We start from the raw sequence: 20,412 nt of genomic DNA on the forward strand, positions 1-20,412 counted from the left end.
TTCGCGCTTTAATCATTGCCGATTTACCGCAACTTTCGGTCAGGAAAAGTTTTCCCGCTTTCGATCAGGTTGGTACAAAGAGGGGTGGCGGGGGAAGGGAATGCGGAAACACTCACACACACACACACACACGTGTGGAAAACTTTTTCCCCCCCATTCAGTCGAACTCGGGGTGTTCTGGATTGACCTTAGCGCTTGAAAGGACGCCCGAAAGCTCAAAGGATTGGCAACCGCACACACCCTCACACACATGTCGATCAATCATGGACAACCATCTAAACAACCGAACCGAACCCTCTAACAAAATAGAACGGTGAAGACCAACAAAAATAAAAAAAAGGTCAACCGGAACCCCACCGGTAAGTTAGGTTGCGGTTCGAGAGCCAAAACCGTCGTTCATCAATCGTCGTTACGCAACGTGTGCCCCGCAGATTAACGACACTACTCGACGGAAGAATGGTTGGCTGCTATCCACCTCCCACCCCGAAGGGACAACACCAAATTCAATCTATTCCCTCTAGAATTTTGTAGTGTGGATAAGTGGTAGGAGACCTAACGAAAACAGAGAAAAACCACAACCTGAACGCACAACGCAGGACGCAAACCAATCCCTTACGGATGTTGGATGGAGGTCGCGGCTACCCACAAGCTTTGGGATTTGATGTGTGGCTTTTACTTACCCTGTTGCGCAACAAGGAACGAGTACGGGTGGTCCTGAAGCATCTTCCTATTACATTCCGCAGGAGACATTTTTTCGCTTCCTTCCTTGAGCTAGTCCATTCGCCCAAACCGACCATACTGATAAGTATCTGTCAATAAAATGTGTCCCCACTGTTCCACACCTTCATCACAATACGCCCGCAAGAAGCGGGAATGTCTCTGAAATAGTTCACCTTCCCGTACCCGGAACCGGAGGTACATCATCCGCCGGAACAGTTTGCGAGGCATCCCTTGTTTCCTCAGAAGCATCGCCTAGAACCAACCCCCACCGATCTTTTGTCCCATCGAGACCGGTAACGATGAGCTGCCGTAGCGTCTATAATACTACCCCTTTCGAACAACCAATCCAGCGCCGGAAGACTGTAATAAACTTGGCGCTACCGTTCAAGTACGTCCAGCTACGGATACTCTCGAAAGGGAAGGTATTAAAAAAGCTCGTTTAGCTATATCGCTACGTTTTATCTGCGGTAACGAAGCGGGTCCACCAAGCAACCCGGGGACGATTTGAAGTAAAGTGACTGATATAAAACCCTGAGTTAGTGTCAACTTATGCTGGAATGGTGAGCGGACGTGCCATTCCCCTTCGGACTGGACGACGATAGCAATCTTACGATCTAATAATGAGCTAACCGTTTCGCTTTATACAACTGTCATTTCCCAACTTTAACTACCGCCTGGTCTAGGGCGCATAAACCTTTTGATGCTATTTCTAACGTTTCATCTCTCGCTCTCTCTCTCTGTCTCTTACAGGATCCGAAATCGAACGTTTCCAGAATGGCCTCGGGCCATTTCTTTTGGGCCATATTTTACTTCGCTTGCCTGTGCAGTGCATCGCTGTAAGTACATAAAACTTTAAATGCGCCTTCTTCCCCCCAAAACTAGGCAATCCGCAGGGCAGAAAGACTCTATTGCGCTCATATTTTAAAATGAGGCTAGTTCTAGACAGCCATTCTAGGTTTATTTTAAATTGTTATTTTAAAGAACAGCCTGCTAGCTATAGCCTGAAAGGCTCGTTAAACTGTCATCAAGGTTGTGATTAGCTTATCAGAGCTTTAACTTTTCTTTTGATGTATTTGAGCTGAGGATTATCGGTTCTGTTATCTTCGAAAGGCTTTTCTCTAGCTTTTTATCTAAATCTTCCTATTTATCATGGCTAAAAAATGCTGCTTACTTAACTTAGGCTTCCAATAGATTGATAGTCAATTCTGGTTAAAAAATAATAGGTTTATTAAAAGGCCCATCAAGACAAATCTACATCTGCTAGCGAAGGATTCCCACCCCTGAAAGTATGCAATATTTCATCAGCAAGCGCTCCTCTTTCTTACTCCGGCAGTTTGGACAGTTTAGAAAGACACTTTAGATCATTTCTTATCCACATTAGCGAACGAAACCGGGCAAAACTTTATCCTTTTCGATCCAGAATTGATCAGAAGATTTGAATAAAACATTACCATACCTTCAGGCGCCTAATTATGTCTTCCACCCATTTCCATTTCCTACTTCTTCCAGCGCCAACAATGCCAAAGTTAACTTTCGCGAGAAGGAAAAGAAGATTCTAGATCAAATTCTGGGCGCCGGCAAGTACGACGCGCGTATCCGACCGTCCGGCATCAACGGAACCGGTAAGGCCAGCCTTTGTGTCCAGTTCTCGCTTTCTCGGTTTCTCGGCCCCGTATTATTATTTTAAGTTTACTCTTTCTTTCTCTCACTCTCTCTGGCCCTTCAGTTTAGCTTTTGATTATCGGTTTTCTAAACTTTTCAGTTTTTACGTTTCCATTCGTTTATCTCTTACCTTAGCGTAATGTAAATGTTGTCTCTTGCGTTGGCTAATTGATAAACCAGAGTAACTGTTATACGCTTTCGAGTAGTTTCGAACTACGAACTTTTAATAGAGCGATTATTTCTTTCGTTTTGTACCGCGCGCAATTAAGGGCGCGTCCACTGTTCGATGATTATGTATTTGCTGCCATATCAGTTGGTGATTATTTTATAATTTTCCGAGCAACATCACTCAAGCTAGTTGAGTGGATGTTTATGATTGATAGTTACAAACGTTTTGCAAAATCTTTATGCTCTTTTACTCGTATAATTAGACATTTCTTTGGTTTTATGCAAATCAAATAAAAATTGTATTGAAAATCGAACTCGCTTCGATTACGATATGGCAACGTTCACTAGTATATGTCCCTCCGCTTCAGTTTCTGTAAGGGATCGGGCGAAATGAAAAGGACAACTGAAATCTGCCAGATTGTTGTTTCTGATTGAAAAACCCAGCAACGAAAAACGTTAAAACAACAACCAAAAAATAACTCCCCAACAACCCCCCCAGCGCGATACAACACAAACAGTGTAAAGTGAAATGTACACGCACCCTACTTCGAACTTTCGTACTTCCCGGGAGTATTTAACACCAACAAGTGACTGCGTTAAACAAAAGGCAAACAAAAAAATATATATGTCGCTAAAATAAACCGGCACCAACTCTCGAAGGATTTTCGAACTTTTGACAGAGGTTGAACTGGGATTTTTTTTTGTTCCACCCTGCTGGTGGCTGTTTCCCTACTTTTCCCTAAGAATTTGTGCCCCCAAAAATTCGGGAACGGGATTGAGGATCTTCTATAATCCCGTGCTACGCTATAGAGCGGCAGCGCTTGTTTTTCCCCCTCATTGCTTTTACTTCTTCGCACTCCGTAGTGATTTAAAATCACCGATCGGGCTCGAACCAATCAGTTGGAAAAAAAGGGAAAACCCCGAAGCACTTGACAAAAATCACAACAACGCAACCAACAACGAAAAAAATGTCTCCAAAAACAAATCACCCACAAGCTGCTGCTTGTGTTCTTCTTCACCTCCAAGGGTGGGAAAAAGTTGCCATTTTTCGAAGCATTTCTCAAGTCCCCCTTTTTCCTGTTATGTTTCGGGTGACCCATGCAAAGGAGAGAAGCTTCCACCAAAAAAAAAAGGCCGTGGGAAAGGGTCCCAATCTCTAGGGTTTCTTGATGGGTAGTGCTGTGCATTTTAATCGCATGTAAATGAGATGCCAAAAACATAACCCCCTCCATGATGCTTATGGAAAACTGGCAGTTGCAAAACACAGCACCCGCTGTGTGAGCAAATTTAGTAACTGACAGCGTACCGCCACCGATGCGGGCACCGTTGCGGGTCTGGAATTGTGCGGACAAATTGGTCAAACCTTAACGCAGGTTGGGCAAGGCACGAATAGTACACACGCAAACACACACCCATTGGTCAACCCTATAACTGAGGTGATCGGGATGGTCCTCCCAAGATGAGGAGATCCTTCTGCTAAAACAACACATTTACAAAAGTCTGTGCATTTTATGTATGTCCAGGCTCCTATCCTTCCCACAGTTTAAGAAACACACACAAAAAATGTGGGACAAACGCAAAATGACAGAACTTAAAGCCATCCATAACACAACTTTTACTTTTCCAACGACACCGAAGGTTGGACGTCGTGGACACAGCAACACACCCTTTCGTTCGTTTTTCTTGGAGACAAGCACGAAAAAAATTACATAAACCCCACAACCCCCGGCACAAAACGCGCGTTCGTCCTTCAATCATACAAATTGCCAAATTAGGCAAAAAACTTCACGAAACCTCACGCGGCTCCGTCTTCACATTGTGCTGTGCCCAGTTCGCGTAAGGTGACGGCATGAGCCCTACTTAAAGCGCTCCTGCCCTGCTGCAAAATGGCTTCCGGCTATTCGGTGGTTTGTGTGGACAGAGAGGACCTTACACACAGACCGTCCTCGGCCGAGTTCTACTTTGCGATATGGTATCGCGGAAGGATGTCCCACTGAGCGGCGGACATGTTAAATCAGCTATTTGAATTTCGCTCAACCAAATCGACTGCTGATGAGCGATTTGGGGTTGAGGGGAACCCGATGAGGAACCTTGGCTGGGAGCTCTGTGGCACCGTTATTGAAGCTTGAAATGGAAAACTTTGCCCGAATCCATCAACCGCACAGAGAGCGCGCTTGAGTGTGCGTGATGAGTTGTGTTTCGAGCCTTACCGAGGATTGGTCCCTCTACGATGGCCGGGACCTTTTCGTAAGAAGATCAACCGTAGCCTGGGGTTGGTTGAGCAATGCCTGGAAGACACCAATTGAAGCCACCCATAATTTACCTAAGCTCATCGGGCACAAACTTAAGTTCGGGATGATGTTCTCATACACGAACTTTACACAAACGGACGAGAAGAAATAGTGTGTGTGTGTGTGTGAATCTATGTTCGTCTCTGGCACCGTGATCCATTTGGCAACACATTCCACCAACAAAAACACCACTGCTGTCCATTTTCGGAACACAACAACCAGTTAGCGTGTTTGGGGTGGTTCCCGGCTTACGGGCAAACCCGCACCACCACGTTCTCTGTGGTTGATTTGTTTTCTCCCACTTTTTACCCACTTTTGGCCCAGTTTTTATGCCTTTTAAGAAAGTCTTTCGCTTTCGTAATCTTGAGCACAACAACAACAAAAAGCCCTGTTGTGTGACCAACCGAAAAGCGGGGCGAAGGTCGACAAAAAAAACGGACGGAAAGGCATTAGCGCGCACTCCCCTGAAGATATTTCAAGTTTGGTGGCCTGCTAAATGGATCTGGCCGAGTCTGTCTGGGATCTGGAGAGCAAGAATAAAACGGGAACTGGGAACTTACCGGCAAAGAGTTTCTACCATCGCTCCGGCGAAAGTAAAAGTTTGTTCGACCTATTAGTGAGTTAAGCAAATTGTCTGCGCCCAGGCCCATTGTTTGCCGTTGGCCATTTTTCTGAAAGATTGCCTCCCCCCCGTTAAACTTAGCACTGTGCGCGAAATAAACGCCAAGTGAACGAAAAACTTGGACTTCTTCGGTATTGATGAAGGTCAAATTTTTTGGCGCGTCTAAATTCACTCCACTCCATTCCGTCCACTCGGATCGGAATCTTTTACGCTGGTAGAAGCTACTGCTCGCAGCTACCGAGTGACCGAGTGAAACGAACTTTCGGCAGTAGTAACACGCTGTTGTTTACTTTTTTGGGGTGTTTACCTTTCTCGTCTCGATTGTCCCGAACGCTAACCGAAAAAAGCGCCTTCCTCGCCCAGGATGGGGTTTGGGAGGTTTGGGCGAACCTGCTCCGAAAAGTTCGTGCTATTGGAAATTTTCTTCCAACTAATGCGCCCCCTCTAATGCGTTGAACCTGAACCTTGGCAGTTGGTGAGGAGCGGATGTTCTTTATACAACCATTCAGCCACCGTAATCGACCTAGATGGCTTGGACATTAATCTTTAAACGGTTCGTCAACACACACACACACTCGCACACCTTCCCGTGGTAGCGCCGGTGGTTTTGTCCCGGCACGCCATAAACGATGATATTATTGCACTCTCAGACAAACATTTGACTTAAATCGCTCCCATCAAGAAAGCCGGGAATACAAATCGCCCGCAATATGTGCGCCCCACCACTACCACCACTTACTGTGCCCGGTTTGGCTCGTAAAACTTTCTCTCCCCGGATCTCCCGGTGTGTGCTGGTGTGTCCTGGGGGGGGGGGGGGGGGGGGGAGAGTGGCGAGGACCTCGAAAGAGGACGTTTGCCCAATTGGATAGTTTTTACTACGGGCATCGTAAAGCAAGCGCCGAGCTGGTGAGGTCCCCGTGCGGGACCATGGGGCGTGTGTTGTATGCGAACGTAGTTTAATGCCGAGACGAACATAAAATATCCATGTGATGCTACCATGGTAGCTGCAGCTACGTGCCTGACGTACAGGCGAGCTCGTCCACACACACACTCGTCCAATGGATGATCCCGGGAAGTACCAAAAAAAAAACAATCACAAAGAAAATAGTGTTTAAGGATGAAACACATGTATCTTGAGAGTTGTTAAACGGTTAAAACACTCAGAGCGCTCCAAAAACAGACTCCCCCTTTCCATCCGTACTAACTCAGCATCCTTTAGTTTATGGGGGCAAATTAGCCATGGCTGTGTGTACTCGTGTGAAGATCCACACAAAGGTGACGCTCGTCCTAAAAGGGATTGTACATTAAAGCAAAACAGGCTTCTGCTTCCAACTGTAAATAAGCTTCCTATCGTTTCGTATGTGTACTTCAACAGCTGTACTTTAGTTTGTTTTTCACTTAGGCTATTAAAAAAAAAGCAAAAACAACCAAAACCTCTTGCACCAGTAAGAATAACACCCCCAAACCCGAACAGACCCAAGAACACAGTTGTCTGGTGTAAATAGTGTAACACACAAGTATACTATCCTGAATACAAGCACTCGCACATACACTGCTAAACACTATCTACCAAAAGCTCAAAACAACGGTCACCAACAATGGTCAGCTACTAAGATGTAAACAAGACGTGTGACGTTTCGCTTCGTGATTTGACAGCTGTCATCCAGCTGCGTAGGATGAAGTCACACAAACGCTTTTCTACGCTGTACAAATACACTAGCTTTGCTGGTAACACCACATTAAATGTAAAATTTTTTTTTTGCACCAAAAGGTTTTAGGTATGAACGGCCATTATTGCGCAGCTGTGTTTGGGGCAGCATTTATTATTTGGGAGGTTCCATACTAATACGGGGTAATAATTAGATTTATGTCTTAATGCATTTTATGGCCCCGAAAGCATTAGCAATCATGGGGCAGGGTGAAAAACAGTAAATAAAACGTTATTATACTATACCTTCGGAGGAAAAGCGTCACCATCTGGTGCTGCTCGCATCTGGTAAACAAGGATTTAATGGGATCCCGCGTTCGGGAAGATGATCAACACACTTTCACTCACTCACACACGTACACTCAAGCTGCTCAAATAAAAACCGTGCACAAACTCTTCACTCAATTTACAGCACAGCTTCTCGACACACAAACACACTGCTTCACACCGAAACAACGACGAGCTTTTTCACACAGCCAACAGACACAACACACAAATTATCACAAATATTTTGACCATTTTTCTCTTTCAACTTTTCTCTCTTTTCTTGAATGGCGCGCGCACGAACGCGAAATGAAAAAAAAAACAACCCCCCTTCACAAATACACAATGAAAAAACCAAAACAAAAAAAAACTCACATATATCGTGCTCGTTACTGTCGAACTTCGTTGCTTTCTTCGTTCTTCGGCAATGCCAACTAACCGGTCACGATCCACCATCTGCAATCTCCTCCACCAACAACGTAAAACAAAAACGCGCCGCACAACAATAAATTCGCCGAAACAAAACTATTGTATCATACTCCATCGATCATTGAAAAAAAAAAACAACACTGTCGAATCGAACAAAATTATACTCTGTTCACGATTTCTAAAACAAAAATTGCAACAAACGAAATTCCACCCAAATCTCACGCCCCAACACACGCCCACAACTCGCCAGATGGTCCGGCGATCGTTCGTATCAATCTGTTCGTTCGAAGCATTATGACCATCAGTGACATTAAGATGGTAAGTGTCCGTTTGTCTACCGCCACAGCCAGGCCTGTGCCAAGCCAACCAAATCAATCAACAAATCAAACAAATCAATCCACCCCGTCCGTCCGTCCGTTTTCGACTCTTTGCATTCTAACCTTCCCCATCCGCCATTTTTCGCCTATTTAGAGCCACACGGTATAAAACCCTATTTCTGCGAATGAATGAGCCTATGCATAGTGTATACATTGAAGCGTTCTTACTACTAGTAATGGCATTTGCTTTAAAAAAAACACACCACAACCTTCTGCAAGAACACGTTACTGTTTCATTTTCGTTTTCTGTGTAGAGTAGTGGTTTGCCAGCCCTTAGCTCACACGACAGAATATCACACGGCGCACGGTCGCCATTTTGTACCATTGTACTTCTCGATCTCGCGTTCTTCTTTAGCAAAACAAAATTTCGTTCGCTGCCCGTGCATTTGCGTCCCAGATTTACTCGCTTGCGCATATAGACTCTGTGTGTGTGTATTTTTCTTGGAGTTTTGTTGATGAGATCGCCTTGTTTGATTGCGTTACGAGAAATAGTATTTCGTAGCCCTTTGGGTGTGCATCTGTGCGAGATCGTTCCTGATGGGTGGCAGATTTCGATGGAGAACCTGGAAAGAAATGGAAAATGGAATTATCAGTGAGATTATACTTTCTAAATTTACTATCACGCCTTGCCAAACCCTCAAGATCGATCACACATGTACGGGATCCAGGAAAATTAAAAGCCAACACTTTGACGGTTTGACGTTTGGCTTGCTTGTAGCGCGTTACTTTGGTTTTGGTTTGCTCGATAATTTCTTTGTCCCCGTTTTTTTAACTTTACCCAGTTTCATAGTAACACACACACATGCGTTTGGCTTATTTTCTAATAATATTACCTTTACACGTACTCTTAGCTACGAGTACGTGTATCGTCTTGCCACGTGTTACTTCCGATGACCGATCACGAAAATGGTTAACCACTATTTGCTAGTCAAAAAAAAAATCTCAAGGACCAGAGCACCTTTCGGCAATTTAGAAATTCAATCCACACCATTACGGATCGAATATCGGTTGGGAAAAACATGCTCCAGTGGCGTTTCCTCGTTACCTTCTTCTTAAACTTAATTCATCTAGCTTCATTGCGCGAGTGAGACGGCTGATGATGCACTACTAATTTCACAAAAACCTTTCATTTGCTCTGCTTAAAAAAAAAGTAAATAAAACGTTTAGGTAAATCTTTGCACTGTGAGCAATCCAAAATCAACTCAAGCTCGACCAACACCGTTGGTCAGCACAACGCCGTGTACACACATTGGCGGTACGCGACTCCCCCGCTAATGTGTTATGCCTGCAACACCAACCATGGTCAGAAAAGTGTAAACGTATAAAAATGTTCTCCGCAAACCAAAAAAAACAACAAACAGGCCAACAAAAACCAAGGCCCCCCCTGTACTAAAAATCCGCAATACGGAAAATCTCACCCTCATCGTTTCGCACCGTCGCCGTCGGGGTGGCTTTCGCTGCATCGATTAAAGCCCGCCCGCCGCGACCGAGTGTTATTAAAAGCGCACACCTTCACCCTGGCTTATGACACCAGCGTTGCAGGCTTCATCATCTTTAGCCCGATCGCACCTCTACTCTCCCTAGGGAGGGAAGGCTTTGTGCGGGCTGAAACACTCAGCCGGATTAGCCTCACCGTACTTCTTTTTGTCCGAGATTTTTCCAACGCCTGCCCGCCACTGAGCTTCTGGGGGCAGCTTCTGGTGTTCAGGTGTTTCAGCCCACCATCAGCCCGGTCCCCCCCGACCCCTATATAACATTTCCCCACGAGACCTGTCGTCGACCCGTGCTCGCAACTACAAACCACAGAATGCAATCTCCTGTTGAAAACGAAGCGGGGGACCCTCCGGGCGTTCATTTATTCATTTCATTTCAGTGCTCGATGCCTCAAATTGCTGCGGCCGGCAGCAAATTTCGACTACTGCTGTTGCTACTGCAGTCGAATCCTATAAATAAATAAGGCCTCACCGTCGCCCTACCCGTGGCTCCGGCGCCCCAGTGTCCTGCAAACCGATGCGCTTCCTTAATCCATCCAGACTCTCCTGCGGGTGTTCCCCAGCACGGGTTTTGGGTAGTCGGATATTTTTTGTTGTGTTGCCCCACACGCCCTGTTTTCACATCCCCACTCGCCCACTTTGCGGGAGGCTGCATCACCCGAAAAGAAAAGTGCTTGCATATTAAACATCCTGCCCGCTCGGTTTGCCCTCATAAAAGGACTATCCCCCAAATTGGGTGCTTCATTTCGGTTGCTTGATTGTGGGCGGTTTTCGGCGGCTTTTCTTCTTCCCTCTCTCGCCGTATCCGAGAAAAACCCTCTCTGACAGCTTTTTTGAGGGAGGGAAGGCAGTATGGTATGGAACCGCAAAATAATGCTTCACTTATTACGATCATCATCGCTCCCGTCAGCGGCAGCAGAACAAACACACACACATGCCACCCCATCATGACCCTGTTCCCTGTGCTTCTTCCGTGACCAAATGAGGATGAGTTTTAATGAAACATTTGCCTTCCGCTCCGATGACAGGCTAGTTGTCATATTTAACACACACACGCAGACACATTTTCATATGTGGCCACCGATGATGGTTGACCGTGACAGTGGGTTTCCCTTCTCGAAGCCTTTTTTTTTGTTTTGCTGTGATTTCAGCTGAAACCATAAATTAAATTTCCTTGTTCCTTGTTCCACTGTCTGTTTCTGCTCTGCTGGTTCTTTAGCTTTAATACTACAATGATAACTGCATCTTACAAACTAGGCAGTAAGCCTTAATGCTGACCGCGTTTAATGACCAGTTAGATTACGTTTTGCAAATTATGAAGGCACTTAAATAGCTATAATGTCACTACACCGCTAATGCTGAGCAGGAAAAAGGATGTTGAGCTTCATTACACAAAAGATCATTCAATCTTCATACCGCTGATTCTATAGTCGAACCTACATTTTAGTGTAACTCAAAATCTAGTAAAAATTTGGTTTTCATTCGTCAAAATCACATGCAAATGATTTAATCTTCGTTTTTTTTTTAATAAACTAAACCAAAAATGATGAAACTGCATTTGCAAGCTCATGAGTCCTGTTCTAGTTCTGGTGACGGAGTTCTTATCATGGCATGGATATTTTGCAAAAAAAAACAATTCTAACACACTAAAACCTTTCTTGCTTCTTCTTCTTTCTATGCCAAACGGCTTCTTAGGTAATTCCTACCATGTCTGGCTTACTAGATTTATTAGACTCATTATGGGGAAAGACCCAGATGGGATTTGAACCCCGGTCCAGTTATGTGAAGACCGGCGTTCCTGCCACATTTACCACTAGGCCGCCAATACCCCGTTCGTCCTTCTTTACTAAACCAAAGTAAATGTATTCACATTAGAAAAGGAGTCTGTTTCTATAAACAGCGGTTAAAGCTGAAATTGCCAAACGAAAAATTGTGTTCTGCTTAAGTCCGTTTTAGTCCATAATACATATTTCTAAACGTGTTAAGGATATTCAAATATTTTCTACACCGTAGAAAAAAAAATTATAACAAAATGTCCTTATATGTATCCTGGTTCATGCTCAGGCTCTAACCATTTAACCTGTAAATTCCGGTTGGCCGTCGTTCAAGAAGTTCAGTTAAGAACATACGATCTTCTCCAGTTGAAATAGACGTATTTAGGTAATGAACATTTATTGTAAGGCTGATGATGTAAAAAATCTGATCATATAAAATTACCTACTGCAGTGGCAGACTTCCTTTATTTTTATTTATTTAAAGTATGACGGCTAAACGCCGCAGACTTCCTTTAAGTCCAGAAATTTTCACAGCAGTGTGGCTATAGAAAATGGTTGCTCGAGATTACTTTAGCAGGTTTTTTTTGCTTTTATAAAATCAGCTGCTATTTTATGATATTTTTAGCAAATGTTTGTTTTATTATAAAAAGAACAAGCTGATATTAGTGTTGTACACGACTATAGAAAGTGATATCGGTGTATTCTGTACGTTGAGGTACATTTAACCAATTTCCGTTACAATACATGGAATTATAGCGCCGAAAAGTATGCAATCTCTAGCTATCAACACGACACAAAACCATGCCCGGTTCAAGTTAGCTATTGTGAACCATTAGGCAATCATTGCGGACACATATTCACAAATTAAATTGAAATTGTGGAAAGCACAACTACTCGGCGTGATTGATGCTCATGATGCATTTTGGTAGAAAGCTTTCACCACAAGTGAGCTGCATAAAATATGCAACCCAACACCGGCCACTGGTTGAGAATCGAGAACGAATGAAAAGGAAAAGTAAATGTTTTCCCTAACTTGCACATGATGTTCTTTTACTTTAGCGAACATACGGTGTAAGATAGATTCAACACTTGCACTGAACTTCATTCAAATACTGATTTTGCGTTTTTATACCCATTCTTGACTGGAACATTTTTCTTGCTACACCTGTTCCAGTCAAGCGGTAAAACAGACGGGCGGTGGTACCAATGTTTTAAAAGTTAGCCAGAAACAAATGTTATCCCTTTGCCCGTACCGGCCCCGAAGAACCAGCAAGAGCAGCAGCAGCTGCGCAGCCACCGGAACAAGGAACCGTAAGGATGTCCGTACCAGAGCCACTAAGCCGTCACACTAACACCCGGGTTCAGTTCACACAACACTCGTGGTGCTCAACCCCAAACCCCACCAATCTTCTCCACCTTTCCCCCCCCCCCCCCCCCCTTTCGACTTGGGCGAAGTGCAAATCCTGAGAACAAATAAACAAATCACGCAAACACATGTTGTACCGTGCGCTTATGCACCTGGACTGCAACCTTACCACTAGCTTTTTTTATCCCCTTTTCGTTCCTCCCATTTTCCTCCAATCGGGAAGAAAATGTTTTACGGGTCGCGCATTTTCGCACGCCCCGGTAAAGTTGAGCGCAAGGGCGCTCCCATTTTCATTAAAAATACTAACCATCCAGACGACGGGCCAGTTTTTGTGCTACGGAATCATGAATCGTAAACCGTGCAACAGCTTGTGGCCTTCTTCCACCTTCCGTCGCGTTTTTTTTTTTCTCCTTGCCGCCAACTGCAAACGAGTTTCTGTTGTCTCGTTTCTCATTTCCTGCTCGGTCGTTTCATAATTTTGCCCATTTCAAAGCGATGAAAAAGTTTACCAACTGGATTAGTGCCGATGCAGGCGGTGGCGGCAGCGACCCACCTTATGCTGCCGTACCCTGTGTGTTGTACAAACCGTTGTTCCGATCCGTGTTACAAGAACCGAGCGCCGCCGCCACCAGAAGCAGCAGCAGCAGCCCGGTACTACCACCTTTACCCCCTGGCGAATGGTAAACGGAAAAGCCAATTAGACGCTTACACCTGCCTACACGGCCGAACTGCCTGTTTCGGTCAGGAAGCAAAAGGGAACGGGCGAAAAAAAACAACATGGGCAGATAAAATAAAACACTTGACCATGGTGGTGTTCAGTCATACTTATCACATTTTACCAGCATTTTTTTTTTTTCCTTACTTAAACTCGCCCTGGGTTTTTTTTTTTGCTGCCACCAGTACAAGAGCTCGTGTACAAGTTTCGGAAGTAGAATTTATGGTACACGTTTGCTTTCTTTTGCATCCTTTTTTTTCTTCAAACCATCGCTTATGCCCAACGGTTTTAAGACACGCCATTCGCACTGGTTTCGCTCGTTTTCCGTTTAACAGCGTTTTTTAATCTAACAATTTTTAACATTTCAATTCAATGCGTGGCGGTTTTTTTTGTGTCGTTTAAATTTCGTTTTATATATGCGTTTTTGTAATTGAAAGTTTCCGAATAGCTTCGCTTCCCTCGCCCTAGCCGGAACCAGCCAACTAGGGCCGGACCGTAGTTGCAAGAATCAACCGTACAACGAAGCATAAGTTGCGTTCGCGAGTCAGTGCAGCGTTGCAGAATGCAATTATGCACAGCAGTGCAGGCCGGAAGTTGACATTCTTCATCTTCCATCCCAGAAACTTGTCACAGCAGGTTCCTCGCCCGGGGGAAGTAGATTATATATATATTGAAATCAACTCAAACTCTCGCGCACTAAGTGAATGGGCGCTCGGCTCGGTTGCTGCTATTTCCGTGTCAACACAAAATGTGCTTCCCTTGCGAATGCACCCGATTTCTTTCGCGCGTAATGGAGTTTTCTCTTTAAATGGAATCCCCCAGCCCCGTAGTTGTTGATTGATTCTTGCCCGCGCTCACTACCACTTAAACGAGTTGTTAGTTTGCGTTTTTTTTTGCTTTACTCCGCTTTTTTTCTGTTTGCAACTGCTGCCACTAGTGTAGGATGGTGGGTTCGGTTTTTTCCCCCCGTTTGGATTAGTTTTACTTCAATTACACTGCTCGTTATTCTATTTGCGCATTTGTGATTGGTTATGCAGTTTCGAAAGATTGTTTCTTCTTTAACAACCATCCACAGCAACACAGCTGCTGACCGAATAGGACGTTGTGTGCTTTTCCAGAGATCTGCATTTGGTTTCGATAGAGTTAATTTCTTGTTCAAAGTAGCATTAAACTTCTTAGAAACCTCCTATTGCACTTTTTCTTATGCGCTACACTGGAAAAGCTCTTGTGTCGTGAGCGTGCTTGATTTGAATGCGTGCCGCCAGCTACTGCCCATCTCGTGCTTCCCTTCCCTTAATTTCTCATCCATCATTTCGGGGGCATCATCACAATTTAAACTCACATTTAAAGTTCAACATTTTAAACTCGCATATTCAGCGAAAAAAAAACTCATCCGGAGCATAAATGTAGCTTTCCAATTTCAAACATGACGTTAAGACTTTAGACTCGTCACATCATCGCGGATATAAAACCTTCCTCTCATCAAGCCAAAGTCCAAGCGGTCGCATTCCACGCTGGCAGTGCCGCATAAGCTAACAGCAAGAAATGGTGCAAACAAAAAAAAAGATCCACCCCCCGGGTAACCATCAGTGATTAAATTAGCTTCACAGTTTTGTTCTGTTCCTTTCACTTTGCTGCTCCACAAGAGCTGGGCCCCGTGTGCACTAATGCGCTAAGCTGATAATACGCTTCTCCTCCACGGTTGGTTTGCAGTGTGTTTCATCGCTTATTCATTACACGCTTTTTTCCATCTTCATTCTTGCTCACTTCCTTTCTGTGCTGGATGCATGTGCTCTGCCAGCCAGCGCCAAAACCCCGGCTAAGAAGTTTTGCGCTTTTTTGCCACCCTTCCATTTTACTGGTTCGCTGCATCCGTACGGTTTCTTTTGCTCTGTTTTGCTCCATTTTGTTGCGTTGTGCCGCCATCTTTCCCGCCTTCCAATAGCTAGCGGCGCGCGTATAGAAAGCTAAAAGTATTTATTTCATTGTTGTTATTTACAAAACTCCGCTAGCGCCGCTAGTAGCGAAATGGAAATGATGGTCATGAGCCGTAATCGATTGTGTGTTTGCGCGTTTAGCGGTGGAAAGTGACAGTGCAAGAAAACTTTCGGCGCTTCACAACCGGACGATGATCGATCCCGGGTGGGTAAGGGGTATCCGGGATGGAGTGAGCCGGATCGGAGGCGGCGGAAAAAAGTGTTTCGGGAAAGCGAAAAACGCCATGCCTTTCTTCCTCACTACCACCCCCCCTCCCCCCCACCCTGGCAGCTAGCATGCTGTCCAAATGTCTCTTAATTGCCTGTTCTTTGCCCGTATTCGATCGTAATGGAAGAAAAGACGTACGATCCAAAATGCGCATCCCTTAAACCACTAATGGAAAAACCCCCGGTTGACTGGGGGAAAGAAGGGGAGGGGTGGAGCGGGGCGGAAACGAGGGGGCTAGGAAAAACTTTCCCGAACCGCTCGCGGTGCGATCCTATTTGCTGGATCCCGGAGGATCCCCGCCTACGAGTGACGCAAACGAACCATCCCAAAAACCCGAGCGTAGAACCAAAACAAACGAGCTTTTGCATTTTGTCGTCAGCTGCCGAAAATGGATTCGGTACCGGGACTTTTGGTTGCTAGAGTGTTTTTCGGCTGGGTTAGGGGAGAGCTGCAAAACGTAGAAAGCTCTCCATTAACAACTCCAAAAAAGACCGAACGGCTGTCGGGTGCGGGACGTGCCCGGGGAGAACGAGAAAGGATGTTTTGATCCCAAGAGATTCATGGTGAGCGAAACCATACTGCCGGGCAAAAGAAGCTCCGTTCGTCCCCGGAACGAACGATGGCACGAACCTGAGCCATTTCTGTCCCCTGTATCGTAGAACACTGCGACGTCGACGTCGTCTCGGTAGATATTGGTTGAAACAAGAACATTTTCACTTTTTGGCCGTAGTAGCATCAAACAACCCCGGCCATATGGTGCCCGAGTGGACCTAGTTCTAGGAGATGAGGTGCAAATGGTAGCGTGGAAAAACGGCATGTTCGCTTCGGCCACCAAATCCGTCCGGTAATGCACCGGCACGTACTTGAAATTCTTCGAAACGTGATGGTGCATGTGGTCCCCATTTAGTTCCCCGCCCCCTCAAGGGTTCTGTTTCGATGTCAAACGGGGGAGAAGAGTTGGGTTGAAAACCCGCTTCCCCGAGTTGGCCAAACTATTTGCACTACTTTGCTACTGCTTTTTTGGCCGGGACGTTAGGTTTGCATCTCAATCTGAGAGTGACATGTTGATCAATATTAAAGAAAATTGTACCTTTTCTCAACGGGCCAATGACGGTGAAACGATTCCGCCTCACTGACAGGGCGATACATTTTGGCACGGTGGTGTACGAGAATTGCCCCGTTTAGGGACAAACACCCTAAAACCCAACCAGGCCGAAAAGGGCTGGTGGAGAAAAGGCACAAGTACACACTAAAATGTACAAACACGCCCTTGTTGAACGGGCACTACAGAAACTCATCGGTGGGAAATAATGAAAGAACAACGCACATCCCAGGCTGTACACTATGCGGGGTGTACGATGGTAACCATATCAATTACATCGTTGAAATTGCTACATTTCTTGCGTCTGCGTCTGCTGCCACGACCATCATCTTCGACCACTCGAACGAGAGGATAAATTCCGGCATCTTCCTGGACACAGTGTTTCTGCACCTTGCCCACCCCGGGGGCACAAGAACCGGCACATCGTCTGTGTTCAATTTCCCAACATTGCCAAATTATTTCCGAGAACGTGCTGTCTCTCTCTCTCTCTGCCAGCATTCCCCACATGTCGCCGGCACCGGACCAGTACGGGCCAAAATAATCCCGGTCGCCGGAAAAGCCCTCGAGGGGGGTCGGCAGAAGGACAAGCACGATAAAAATAACACAATAATCGACTCGAACCTTGTCCGAGCACGCGTTTGCTACGGAGTAATTGCTGCTGCTGCTGCTTCAAGCTTTTGCTCTTGCTCAAGGAGCATGCACACACACTTGAGAGGACCGATACCTTCCGGTTTCTCATTGAATCTGACACTGGAGCGTCCACCAGTATCGACCGGACCACCGGATCGTCAATTATTTGTTTGATGAAAGGAATATGTCGCGCCGTAAGCAACAGTCCAGAGTGTCGATGAATGTCGCACGGAGTCGTAAAACGAATGCCATACAGCTTTCGGCACAACTTAATGTTTAAAGTTTGTTTTTTGGGAGGCGGAGGAATGTTTATATGGTCTGAGTATTTTCCTATTCAGCGTGCGGTCGCCCCACTCACCCTATTTTCGCACAGCCCTCACCATCGCATCTATGCTCAGCTTCATTTCAAATAGGTTTATGATTCCTGGAAAAAAAGGCGGAACTCCAATTAAAACATCCCTTTTTTGACGTAATGAAAGCACCGGCCCAACTAGCGCCCCGGGTGTATGGAAACCAACCAAAAACATTCTGCATGAGCTGTTGTAGTAAAGCTGTTCGTTCGTTTTGAGATTTCCCTCGAGCACACTGCAACCTTCGGGCACCGGTACCACTATCAGGTTGCCATTGCCAACAACAGCAGTGCAATGGCACAAAAAAACTCCCCTTCATATACCAAAAAGCTCAATGTACGTCAGAGACGCCAGCGTTAAAAGTTCACCGCGTTTTCAAGTCAAATTAGGGAACGCCCTTAACGGCGTACCCGTTCGGCAAGTCTGCACCCGGACCGGTAGCGACCCATTCAGAAAGGGGCTTGAGAAGTTTAAAAGCATTCTCAATAAACGCTAATGGAACCGCTACCCATGGGATACAAAGAAGGGATCGCAAATAGTTGGGATTGCATCTCCGGATGGTGTGTTTCGGTGGTTGGCGGTGGGTTAGCTCACATTAAGCCCCGTTTCAACCGTGTGTGATGGGGGTAGTGCTGGTAAACGTATAGCCGTACCTCGAGATTAGTTTACGCACTGCAAGTTGATTGCACTGTCACTTAGCCGTGAGCATGCCTGCGATACTTTTCTCCGCAAGTCCTCCTAAAACGGGCCCCAAAGTCCAAAGCCGTTATTGAAGCGTTACGTGTTGTTTTTTTAGTGCGGTTGATATGTGAGCTGAGACTTACCCTTTTTTACGTTCCTGCAACCTTCTGCATCGCCTTCTACCGATAGCCGTAATGGTACTGCTGCTACCGCCACTACGAGACATTCTCTCGGGAGCTTGCCAGTTCACCCGTTTTACTAGCGCATTACTTTGTAGCGTACTAGCTTTTGTAGCTCTGATAGTCGACATGATCTCGTTCACCGGTTCTAGTGTAATTTGCACCAATTTGCCAATAGCTCCCGCTTTGATGCATACGTAAAACACCTTCTCCCCTTTTGCACTGCACCACAACACCTCTTACCAACCGTCAGACCTTTGGTCAGAGAAAAGATTACATTCCGGACCGAACTGCTACGAAATTGTTCCGCTCTCTGGTGGCATCATCATTCGGGGGATAATCGAAGTAACCTCATCGGCATTTTTCATCGAACATTTCTGAACTACGCATATGAACATTACCCCGTACGACTCGGAAAGCGCAAGCATTAAACACACAAACTCATACACACACTACACACTGACCGATCTGCACAAACTATGAGCGCATCACTGTAAAATTCCATACACACAAACACATTCACATCCCTGTAAATACACGCCTCTTCGATAATAGTTGGAGGGAATACCCGTTTTTCACACAATTTCCATCGAACAAACCATCGAACTACGCGCAAGCTTGAGTACTGAGCGCAAGCATCGCCTTGTTTACATCACCGCCACACGCCATCGCTCATATGTCAACGAGCTGTCATCGAAATCGCATTTGACAGCTGGATACTACGACACGTGGCAATGTTTTGATTCAAAAATCTTCTACACTATCGCGTATCGGTTATGTTTCGTTTCTGATAGGATTTGATTTTGTTTTAAACTTTTCGTACCAGAAAATGGGTATTTTCCTTTGAGAATAATTTTGATTTTTGAAAGCACACAACGGAATGGCGAGAACTGCAGCGTACCATTTACAGCAACAACTTTCTCGTGCTGTGATCCATGTTGCGCAGCGTGTTCAATGAAGATGTTTAATTTTACAAAAAAAAAAAAACATAACCTTATCTTTAAGCATTTTAAGCAACCGAATCAAACAACCGTGACTTTATGTTTCTTTACCACTCTACATGCAAAGCATCTAATCTTTCTTACCACCAAACTCAACCTGCCAACATCTCTTCTCTCTTTTCATTATGGGCATTCGTCGTCATCTGTTTGTGTGCAACTTTGTGTGTTTTACGAATTTTGTCGTATGTAAAAAAAAACAAAACCTAAACAAAACTGTACAAAAACCGAAAAATCTATCTGTCGAATGTTTTGCACTGAAAACCAAAACCAAAAACCCACTTCATTGTGTGATGATCGTGCAAAAAAAATAAATCAACCGAAAAAAAAACAAAACAAAATTCTAATACACCATCACTGCGGTTTCTACTGCGCCTAAAACTGGGGGGATCGAAACGCTTCGTTCGATCGACGGTTTCGGGACGACCGGGCAACGTCAAACGCAAACGTCGACTGCAACCGACTGCAAAACTGACGAAATCAAACAAAATGCAACCTAATATCATGCCAAAAAAATACAATCAATGTAACTAAACAAACCACCCCAACTGTCGCTCGCAACTACTTTCGCAAAATCGATTCGCTCGTGCACACCACACACAGACGGTCCGGCCGTTGTTCGCGTCAACATTTTTGTAAGAAGTATATCAAAAATCGATGACGTGACTATGGTAAGT

General features: G+C 45.2%; 1 protein-coding gene and 1 long non-coding RNA gene across 19 annotated transcripts in view; one reads left to right on the plus strand and one right to left on the minus strand.

Moving 5' to 3' along the window:
* LOC118506439 overlaps window positions 1–9,175 on the minus strand; it is an 82,115-nt gene extending 72,940 nt beyond the window's left edge. Inside the window, exon 1 of the long non-coding RNA XR_004905501.1 lies at window positions 7,418–9,175. This is a non-coding gene — a long non-coding RNA (uncharacterized LOC118506439). The remainder of the gene's footprint in view (window positions 1–7,417) is intronic.
* Window positions 1–20,412, plus strand: part of LOC118506428 (glutamate-gated chloride channel) — a 91,196-nt gene that overhangs the window by 40,877 nt on the left and 29,907 nt on the right. For 10 of the 18 annotated variants that reach the window (XM_036043530.1, XM_036043533.1, XM_036043529.1 and 7 more), the window contains exons 3-4: window positions 1,471–1,556; window positions 2,230–2,342. In XM_036043530.1, coding sequence (XP_035899423.1) covers window positions 1,495–1,556; window positions 2,230–2,342 — 175 coding nt within the window. In that variant the 5' untranslated portion in view covers window positions 1,471–1,494. Of the gene's footprint in view, window positions 1–1,470; window positions 1,557–2,229; window positions 2,343–8,114; window positions 8,183–20,338; window positions 20,407–20,412 lie in introns of all 18 variants that reach the window. The other 8 variants (XM_036043546.1, XM_036043542.1, XM_036043539.1 and 5 more) reach the window with 2 other exon arrangements.

This window comes from Anopheles stephensi, chromosome 2 (genome assembly GCF_013141755.1).
Source record: "Anopheles stephensi strain Indian chromosome 2, UCI_ANSTEP_V1.0, whole genome shotgun sequence".
Taxonomy (NCBI): Eukaryota; Metazoa; Arthropoda; class Insecta; order Diptera; family Culicidae; genus Anopheles; species Anopheles stephensi.